Source organism: Brachypodium distachyon, chromosome 1 (genome assembly GCF_000005505.3).
Source record: "Brachypodium distachyon strain Bd21 chromosome 1, Brachypodium_distachyon_v3.0, whole genome shotgun sequence".
In the NCBI taxonomy this organism is placed as follows: domain Eukaryota; kingdom Viridiplantae; phylum Streptophyta; class Magnoliopsida; order Poales; family Poaceae; genus Brachypodium; species Brachypodium distachyon.
In genome coordinates this window covers 60,598,889-60,610,016 of record NC_016131.3, presented here as the reverse complement: position 1 = coordinate 60,610,016, position 11,128 = coordinate 60,598,889, and the positions used below count along the sequence as shown (strand labels likewise).

Below are 11,128 nucleotides of genomic sequence, written 5' to 3'. Positions count from 1 at the left end.
AATGATACTGGACAAAGACGTAATCCGGCAGTGTGTTTCAGTAAATGCTGTAAAATAACGGTGTCCTGTGACAATTTTCCCAATCTCAGGTTACCTTGAGGCTTGAGGCATGAAATTTTACACCAGACAAGTAGTCCAGGACTCCAGCAAGACAAGCCCTTGACTTTTGCACGGCATGTTTAGTTTAGTTCCTCTACTCTCAGAATTGCGAGCTGTTGGGGGTAATGCGTGCAACGCTGCCCTACGCGCCCGTGCTCTGTTATGTGTCACGCTGACGAGGTGTGTACAGGAAAGAAGCCATCCGTCTCGGTTAACTTGGATAGTTGGATGCCGCCATGGCACTTGGGTAAGTCAACGCATATCTCGTGTCAATGAGCAAAGCCGTCCATGTTCATAACAAATTCTCATAGCACGGATGAATGCATCTTGTGCAAGTAAAAAATGACGGGGGTGCATTATTAATGCTTTCTTGTTTGGGAATGAAGATTTTCTCGGCCAACTTAGTAGTAGTAACTACGCAGGCGACAACCATGGCTCTCGAGTGACTTTCTCGTCCTTTAATTTCTACTTGTATGAATCTCAGTGGGGCTGCTCAGATTGGATTGCTATGTTACTATCCATAAGAAATAGTTGTATTTATTATCTTTATTTTTCAAGAAATGCTAAAACTATTTTCTTGTAAAATTGGTCCATGGTCATGATGTGCGTTGAATTCATGGACTTCTTTTTTTATAGGGAAAAACCAATTTTATTAAAAAGGTTTATATACAAATATACAAGGTTAACAAATGGGTTAACCAAAAGTTATCTAAATTCATGGACTTCTCTACCGTTTAATTCATTATAGGACTAAATTGACTAGAGAATGGTATTAAATTCCATGTGGAATTGTCGAGGAGATTCTCTAGGATCTCTCTCAATACTTCACCTTGGTTTACCCTCCATGCATACATGTATGGTGTTCACGTAAGATACTATCCATTAAGACTACTTATAGTGAGAGTAACTTAGATAGCAACATGCATACTCAAGCAATGACAACTAGACATTTTTGTGACATCGCATGGTAATAAAAAAAAAAGAAAGGTGGTAACTAGACATGTTACCATAACATTACACAAATCAAGACAAGATGAGTATACAACATAATAAATAACACAATGCATGACACCACATATAAGTTACTACTTTCTCCGTCCAACTTTAGGAGACGTTTTAGTTTTAGCCTAGTAAGGCAGTCCCGAGCAAGCAAGTTTTGGACGAAAATACCCTTCTTATGGACACTTTGCAGTTGGATCTTTTTTCTCCTTGCCCAATCAAACGAGGCCAAAAAGTCCCTCGGGAAAAAAAAGTTAGATTAATAATGCATGCATGCAGCTTGTGTGGGACCAAAAGATGAGGGTAATATATATGGGCACCTACTAGTGGGACCTTGTATGTTGAATAGTATGTCTGGAATAATAGGACGGTATGCACGTTACTATATTCACTTTTCTAACCAAGCGAGCCTATATCCATGAATGAATGCTCGGCAGCCTAGATCAAAGTTGGATTGGTGCAGGGAGCACATAATTTAGTACGCGAATACTGTAATAAGCATGCATTCATGCCATCTTCCAGTGACATTGTGAACAGGGATTTTTGCATGCCACCAAACGCACCCACATCGGCTCGTTCAGCAGTGCATGAAGATATATTCTAATCTGGAAGTATAAAGTGGTAACCAGTCTCCAGGTCACCCTCGCCAATTCTCTATCAATACCATTTGTTCCTCGCCTCCAAGTTGATCCCATTAATTGCTTCGACAGATACTAATTAACCTCGCATCGCACCAAGTACGATCTTTCATGCAGGTCCACGTACGTACGAATTCGATCTCTTGCCGACCATGCATCTACCACCTCATGACCTCTCTGCGTTGCTGCGCTAGGCTTGACTTCTTGAGGACATGGCCTTGAGGGCGGGGCGGCAACTAGTAGTAATGTTGATGGGCTTATTGACTGATTCCTCTCATTTGACTAGTGCCGGCCGGCCGGGCGCCGTGACGCGATATGTCAACTACCCACCGTTTGTCTTGTCTTTCACCCCCGACTTGGACGGACCACCATGGCGCCGGAGATATCCATTCCACGGCCGTCTCAATACTCGGGACAATATATGCACTCAAGAAACAGTGGAAAAACATTGATCATGGAAATTCTGACCTTTGCCTAGCTGTCGAGACTATTGATCATATCCTGTTAAGATGCCGGGATGCATATTATCTTTGGTCTAGCCTGGAATTATCCGCTCAAGCCATGTGAGCCAACAGCTCTATCTTCTTCCTGAAAGAGCCGAATAAGTCCGATCAGAACTGGTATATCTTCTTCACAGCATGCGCCTCTCAGCTCTGGTATGCCCGGAATACAAGAACACAAGAGTATTCCGTACATAATGAATATACGCTGCTGCAACTCGTCAAACGGAATATTGCTGATTCCCTTCGTCTTTGGAGTTTCAGAACAAATAAAGATGCTCTCAGCTTCTTCTTTGTCAGTGGGCGGAAAACATTTCCCGATCGGAGAGTTAATTGTTTATTTCGAGCTTTCTTTTCTTTTCTTCTTCGTTTTTTACCCACTTTTCAGGGTCTTTTTGTAACTCAACTCTGCGTTCGTTGGAATATACTCCCTCCGTTCCATAATATAACTTGTCCATGCGTTTCGAGGTCTGAAAGATGTTTCCAATGGTATAACTTTCATAATACCTAATGCACTTTTTGTTGGTCTAATTGATGGTCAAAGCAAAACCTTGAAACATGTACGTGTGTTATATTACGAAACGGAGGAAGTATAAGGTAGACAATTGTTACCTTCCCGAAAGAATAAAAATAAAGTGTATTACTCCTGGCCTCTGTGCTAACAAGCACACCCTTTCGAAGCACTTTCACGTGCCTTCTTGTAAAAAAACTGATGGATGCGTGTATTCTAGAAAAAAAAACTGATGGATGCGCCGTGTGACATCTCGTGACATCTCGGAGAACTTGTGATAACTTGGATCTGGTTTCAGACTGAACAAATTGTAGAATCATACATGGCAGCATACAAATTGCAAGAATTTGCAAAGCTGGCTCGTTGGATGCTATATACAATATTTTTGCAAGAATTTGACAAGAGAGAGTGAATGTTCATGCAAGACAGGTATTTCCCTAAGAATCTAAACCATGTTAGAATTTCTTCATGCGGCTATGTATAGACGTGTTCCATATAAGAAAAAACCCGTCAAGAGCACATATGCCTGTCGTCACCGTCGGGAAACAGCTGTCAATCGAATATAAATTTTCCCTTTTTTGAGACAGGTTGACATGATGACTCCCTCCGTCTTTTGGTGTAAGACATATAAAATTTCAGCTGAATACCAGAAACATCACCTCAATCGTGTTGTAGTTTGGCCGTTGTTTCGTTCATTATTTTCTAAGGGAGTACACACAGAGTTTCTGTTTTAATATAATATAGCACAACTGTACGTCAGGTAACTTAAATACTTCCTCCGTGTGCTGACTAGGTCAACTCTGTGTGCTATGCCTCTATACGCGATGATGTCGCTGGATCTTCCAATTCAGATCATTGAAGGGATTGAGAAAGTCTGTAGAGGCTTTTTTGTGGAAGGGTCGAAAAGAGGTGAACGATCGCCATCGTCTGGTGAGTTGGGCTTCGGTTTGCTCTCCAAAACGCCTAGGGGGACTTGGCCTACCTAATTTCAGACTGCTGAACACTGCGCTGTGTGCCGGGTGGTGTTGGCTTCAGCGGGTAGATGACCAGAGGCCATGGAGTGAGTTTGAACTTAATATTTCCCAAGCTTCACCGGATCTTTTCATGGCTGGATCCTCGGCGACCATTGGCCATGGAGTGGATTCTTTTTTCTGGGTCGACCCTTGGATAGATGGGCTTTGAATCGCTGACCTGGCACCTTCTATCCAGGATTCCATCCCGAGTGATGCCCTTTAGTTGTCGGTGGCGGAGGGCATGCAAAACCACAGATGGGTTGATTTTGTTAACCCTAATCTTTCGGCCGATGGAATTGTTGAGTTCTTGGGCCTTTGGGATCGGCTGAGGCTGGTGCCGCTCCCGAAGAATGTCGATGCCTTCAAGTGGAAATGGTCTTCCTCGCACCAATTTACTGCGAAATCCGCTTATGAAGTTTTATTCGAAGGGCAGGTGGAAATGGCAGGGGCTGACCTAATTTGGTCTTCGAGCACCTAAGAAATGCAAATTCTTTCTCTGGCTTGCGGTGAGGAATCGGTGTTGGACCGCCGACAGGTTTCAAAGGCGTGGACTGGAGCATCCTCGTCGGTGTCCTCTGTGTGACCAAGAACATGAATCAATCTCACATCTCCCTTCTCAGTTGTGTGACAACACGGGTCGTCTGGTTCAATCTCCTGAGGGCTGGAATCGTGGTGAGTGGATGCGTTTGTCGGGAAGTTCAATTGTCGATTGGTGGACTGGGCTCCCAATTGAGGGTCATGATCGTCGTGACTTTGCTACGGCCACCGCTTTAATTTTCCGGTGCACTTGGAAACACCGGAACGAAGTGGTTTTCGATGGTGAAGCGGCATCGGCTTCAAGAATTCTTCAGGCTATTAACACAGAAGGTGTTGTTGGGCTTGGGCGAAACTCTTCAGAGGGACTAGTTTAAGCAGGTTTAGGGGAGTCGAGTGGGGAAACACTGGCTAGTAATTTATCCTTTTTGTACCAGTGGACGGCCCTAGGGTCTGTAGCTGCTCTGCAGCATATTGTCCTCTTTAATCGATTATATGCCTTGCTTAGGCATATTCTAGACAAAAAATACTTCCTCCGTCCCATATTAAGTACCGAAATATTACACGTATCTAGACGTATTTTAGTATATAAGTATGTCCATATTTAGACAAATTTGAGTCATGGGATGGATGGATAACTATTAGTTAAGTCTCGTTTATTTCTTGTGCGGTGGCCAAACATTGCTGATGGGCTTAGGTTAGTCCCACTAGTTCTGTTACGGTGGTGGTAGAGGGTTGGGGATGAATGGACACCAACCGTAGATTAATAGATAATTACTACCTTCGCTTCATAATTCTTGTCTCAAATGTGCTCAAAAATAGATGTATCTATTGCTAAAAAACGTCTAATACATGTAATATTTCGACAAGAATTATGTAACGGAGGGAGTAATAGATAGAGATTGCGGGCGTAATTGTAGCGATAGTAAATACTTCCTCCGTTCTAAATTTTTGTCGTTGTTTTAATTCAAATTTGTATTAAAACAATGCAAGAATTTAGAAACGGAGAGAGTAGATGAGACATGGGAGCCAGAAATAGGCTACGACCCTTAGATTATGCAAAAATAAAAGGAGAAAATTAAAATACAGCAAGTTGAAAGTTTGGAATATAAAATGGCAAGTTGGAATGGACGGGACATGTTTCTTTCCAGATTAAATACCTAGATAAAAACGTAAAAATCCCCGGAGCCAAGCAAAATCAAGACGCGTAGACCCCATTAATTAAACAGTCTTGCGTGGCACAACCGCCTCTCCAATGACTAAAATCGCCTCAGCCCGAAAGTAGTACTCGCCAGCTTTCCTTTTCCTCGCCGCGTTCCACTTGAACACAAGCACAAGCGCGCGGCCGCCTATAAATACACACTGCCAACTGCACCACAGAGAGGCACGCACCCTTCTGGACAGAAACGTGCAGCTAACCCTGGTAGCTACTGCTGCATGCTAGCTAGCTAGCCTGGCAGGAGATCAGCAATACGATAATGGAGCTGCTGCTCTTGCTCACGCTGCTCCTCCTCGCACACGCCGTGGCCTACCTGGCGTGGGCGGCGGCCGCCCGGCGCCGGCAGTCACGCTGCTACCTCATCGACTACGTGTGCCACAAGCCGTCCGACGACCGCAAGGTGAGCACGGAGTTCGCGGGCGAGCTGATCCAGCGGAACACGCGGCTGGGCCTGGCCGAGTACCGCTTCCTGCTGCGCGTCATCGTCGGCTCCGGCATCGGCGAGGACACCTACTGCCCCTACAACATCCTCGAGTCACGCGAGGACACGCCCACCCACGAGGACGCCCTGGGCGAGATGGACGCCTTCGTGGACGCCACCATCGCCGATCTCTTCGCCAAGACCGGGTTCCGTGCCCTCGACGTGGACGTCCTCGTCGTCAACATCTCCATGTTCTCCCCGGCGCCGTCCGTCGCGTCCCGGATCGTGGGCCGGTTCGGGCTGCGCGAGAACGTGGCGGCCTACAACCTGTCCGGGATGGGCTGCAGCGCGGGCCTGATCTCGCTGGACCTGGCCCGCAACGCGCTGCGGACGCGGCCAAACTCCGTGGCGCTCGTCGTGTCGACGGAGTCCATCGCGCCCAACTGGTACTCGGGCAACGACAAGTCCATGATGCTGGGAAACTGCCTCTTCCGCTGCGGGGGATCCGCCGTGCTGCTCACCAACGACCCGGCCAAGGCCCAGGGGCATGGCTGCAAGATGGAGCTCCGCTGCCTGGTGCGCGCCAACATCGCGGCAAACGACGACGCGCACGCGTGCGCGCTGCAGCGGGAGGACGCCGAGGGCCGCGTCGGGATCAGCCTGAGCAAGGCGCTGCCCAAGGCCGCCGTCGGGGCCTTCACCGTGAACCTCAAGACGCTCGCCCCGCGCATCCTCCCGGTCTCCGAGCTCGCCCGCTTCGCGTTCCACCTCTTCTCCAGAAAGCTCCTGTCCTCCCGTGCCAACAAGGACAGCGACAACAAGACGAACAACAACGGGGCGCCCAAGATCAACTTCAAGACGGGCGTGGAGCACTTCTGCCTGCACCCGGGCGGCACGGCGGTCATCGAGGCCGTGAAGCGCAGCCTGGGCCTCGACGACGGGGACGTGGAGCCGGCCCGGATGACGCTGCACCGGTGGGGGAACACGTCGGCCAGCAGCCTCTGGTACGTGCTCTCCTACATGGAGGCCAAGGGGAGGCTCAGGAGAGGGGACAGGGTGCTCATGGTCACCTTCGGCTCCGGCTTCAAGTGCAACAGCTGCATGTGGGAGGTCAAGGCCGACATGGCAGACAAGGGCGCGTGGGCCGACTGCATCGGCGACTACCCGCTCGCCAGCACCGCCAACCCTTACATGGACAAGTATGGATGGCTCAATGCCGTCGAAGGAGACACCATGGTGTTTTAATTAATCCTGCTAGCTACAGCACATCACTGCATGCATGCATGCATGCACGCCGTCGATCGGTCGTTACTTGATTTGGGAGGGGTGAAGGTGCTATATACTTATATAAATTAATTGGTTGGGTGTGGGAGGGAGCTAGCTGTACGTTTAAGATGAAGGTACCTGCAGAGATATGTTTGTCTGGAATTCATCAGTCGTGAGCTAGCAGCATGCATGCAGCTTGTTGACCAGGCAGGCTGCATGTCCGTACGTAACTACGTACGTGCATGTTTCAGTTATGCGTAAGCGACTTTTAATCATCGTCTAATCATGCATGTCCGTGTGTTCCCTCGCTATATGTTATATGTATAGCTAGCGCGCACTAGTACATACTGTAGTTTGCTTATTTCATCCAGTACATAGATATGATTGCTATATGTTATATAAGGTACTGAAGAATGAAGATAAATATACATATACAGAGCTTCATTAGACTCGTCAGTTGTTTGCTTCATTTTATTTTACTTTAGTTTTTGTTTTTATATATCCTGTTCAGAAAGAAATAATACTGTTGCTGCATGCGTTTCGGTGGAAGCCTTTTATTTGCCTAATAATGCTTGAGACTACAAGATATCACACATAGGATGCAAGCAGGATCCCACTTATATATATTCAGTTTCTAAGTCATCAGGGACTGCCAGTTTAGTATTTTGTGTTGAAATAAAAACGGATTGTCTTCCTCTCCACATTAGTTTGTGCTTTTGGGTTTTTGGGTGAACTTGTCATCGGTGCATGAAATTCTTCGTGATATCAGAGATAAAAGTATTGAGTTCATCGAGACCCGACAGACGCAATTAAATTCTCGTCCACTTTCGGTACACGATTAGGTCTGAGAGTGAGAGTCACACTTAGAATGAGTGTTGCATCATAAATAGATTGTCCTACTCTCCCATCAGTTTGATCTTTTTGTTGAACTGATCTCGGTATAATAAAATGTTCGCTAGGGAGATCCCATTAATCCACGATCCCTCCTGTTGTCGCCGCCTCCGCCAACTTCCTCACTTGGTTGCCGCGCTCCGAACTCCAGTCCACCTCGGGTTTAGTGCTGCTACCTTGCGCCAGCGACCTGCCAACGCCCTGATAAGACTTTCCTCTGATTAAGCCCGGGAAGCATCATATTACCCGTCCAACGCTCAACCTCCAAGGGTGGCCGTCGACACCACGACTCCACTGTCGCCGTCAATCGAGGTTACTTACTTAATTGCACCCTTTTTCACGTCCTCCAGCCCGCTAGCTGCATCTGTCTCCATGGAGATTTGTCTGAATGACCGTGCTCTAAGCCAAATAAGCACCGTTCTGTAACTTAAATCGAGTTTTCTGATATGCATGTTGAAATGAATTGATGCGTGGGCTGGGGGTAGTGTGGGACGTGCTGCCGTTCATGCACGGGTGTGATTTTCTTTTTGGATCGAAATGAATTTTGGAAGTTGAGAAGGGAACGGGTGGACGCGCACCGTTGACCCATGTAATTACTCTGGAGTATCAGATACTGATATGCACAAGTCAAACTCGCACCCAAAAATAGTATAGTACTATCTGCCGGCATGAAACGATTGAAGACCGTATGGCGTCGATTGCATGAGCTTGAATGAACTACTACGGGCGCATATGCAGCAGCTGGATCCAGCAGTTGCGCCACTCAGGCTGGCCGGAGCGTATATAGAACCTGGCTGGTGAAGTAGCCGTGGAACTCGCGTGTGCATTTATGTGACGACGGAAAACAAGTACGGAGTACGTACGTTGGCTGGATTCTGATAGATATGCCTGGCCGGCCCACGCAAAAGCTAGTCAGACTTTTCAGCATGCAAACGGAGCGCACATGGAGCCCGGGCGAGTTTAAAGGCGTGAGCGAGATGGGCAACGCCGCGGGTCGGTCAGGACTCGGGTCTCACGATCAGGATATGCGGGTAGGGCAGGGACCGGATGGATCCTCTTGACTTGCTGGAGGGACCTAAATAAGTCCCTAACCATCGGATCCAAGACACGGACTATACATTTAGCCCCTGATGGTATATACGCACAGAAGAGACAAAAATCGAAAAGGGGAAAAAAAATCCGGATATGGTTCGGGGTTTTGAACCCGACGTGAATCGAACACGCAACCTTCTGATCTGGAGTCAGACGCGCTACCATTGCGCCACGGATCCGGTACACACTTTGCTTCGTGTTTCCTCTATGTGTCCTTGTACGTGACTAAACGTACCTCCCTCCACGTCTCTGACCTGCCAGTTCCCCTTCGGTGATCGACGAGCCGTAGTATTTGAAGAAGCGAGAACCTGAAAATGCATTTGTCAGCTTGGTTCCGTCCCGACAGCATGACCTGCTCCGTACATATATCTTTACAATATCCTCTTCTATTTTACTATATACCGCAAGAGTTGGAGACCTGAGGAGCTAGCGTCCAACTTGAGGCTGCTATGCGTCAATGCATGTACCGTTATTAATTGGTAACCGGTAATGTATAAGAAATGGATCTGGTATATGCAATTGGCAGGAGGGGGGAAGAATTCCAATTCATTGATCAAGTCAAATGACTGAATCGCTTCATCTTCGTTTTCCATCCCTCTCCCCTTCTCCATCTCTTTCTCACAGCGTGGCATAGACTACCCAAGAGTCAGTATATTAAAACCATTCCCATTGATCAGGGTGTAATTTTGGTTTGGTCGTGCTGGAGCAGGGTCTGAATCAGTGCATCAAGTTTCACAACAAATTAAACACAAAAGAGCAGTACATGAATGGGAAGAATGGAATGTACAATAAGTTCAAAACAAACCCAATGAATGATAGAGAAGATAGTTTTCTCTTATACAAGAGTAGATGCGAATAAAAGATGAAATCTAGTTTAATGGAAAAAAATATCTTTATTGTTAAGAAATCATCTCTTAGTTTTTTCCTTTAGGTAGAGACCATCTCTTAGTGAAGAGAAGACTCACATCTGCCAATGTACATGCTTAAGGAAATAGGTAAGAAAAAGATGGGTGTTTGTACCTATTAAAACCATGTCGGACTCTATATATGGCTCATTTCCCTAGTTGTTTACATGTTGTTATACTCCGTGTTGTTGATTCTGAATAGTGTAGGGGCATAATTGGATAACTTCGTCCTCCAAGATTCATGAAACAAATATTAAAGAGTAATACATATTTACTTCATAAATTGCAGAATTCAACCAAGATGATCCTTATTGTAGAATGTTGTGTAAGGACTCAAAAGATAGACCATTCTTGGCCTAATGTTTTGCCAATAAGAGCATGCGCTGATTTCTTATTCAAATCTGCCATAAGACAATAAATTTATAAGTTTACTAACTACATTTTGCAATAAAATAGTTTGCAAACCTTGAGAGCTCAAGGAGAAGCTAGGTCGATACAAAAGCTTGTAAATGACGATTTTAACGTCAAGACAACTCTCCCATCTTAACTTGAGCTCTCTGTTAATAGTTTATCCCAACTCTTTCTCAACATAAAAGGATTCGCCAAGGCTATGGATTCTAGGTGCAGGGTGTTGCGTCGATTTGTGCGCCGAGATTACTTTACATGCTTTTGCTCTAGAGTCATATTTGCATAACGTGCCCTGTCCTTTGCACATGTAGTTTCTGTTTGTTCTATTGACAGATGAGCTTTATTTTGACGACAGGCTTCACAACGCTTCTTGTCCAGTTCATGTTAATTTTGTTTATTCATGAGCACATATTGCTCCCTACGACGTTGGTTCTTAAGTTCCTTTGGATCTGTAGGTGTCTGTTGCATAATGCATGTCACGGGTTCTCGTGCAGCACCAGTGTAATTAGTTGTTTGTTTTGTCAATTGGTACATCTGCAAATGAGTTCAGCGATATTACCTGTGTTGGATAGGTCTTTGAAGGTAGTACGGTCCGGTGACCATGTCGGCGACTCCACGTGCAAGGAAAAATA

At 46.3% G+C, this 11,128-nt stretch overlaps 1 protein-coding gene and 1 non-coding gene across 2 annotated transcripts; one reads left to right on the top strand and one right to left on the bottom strand.

The window, feature by feature from the left end:
* The first annotated feature begins 5,664 nt into the window (after positions 1-5,664).
* On the top strand, positions 5,665-7,656 carry LOC100831069 (3-ketoacyl-CoA synthase 12). The gene has a single exon (XM_003557763.4). The coding sequence runs from the start codon at positions 5,773-5,775 to the stop codon at positions 7,177-7,179; it is 1,407 nt and encodes a 468-aa protein (XP_003557811.1). The 5' UTR covers positions 5,665-5,772; the 3' UTR covers positions 7,180-7,656.
* Positions 7,657-9,290: 1,634 nt separating this feature from the next.
* TRNAW-CCA lies at positions 9,291-9,362 on the bottom strand. Its single transcript has one exon. It is a non-coding gene; the product is annotated as a tRNA-Trp (tRNA).
* Between the last annotated feature and the right edge of the window lie 1,766 nt (positions 9,363-11,128).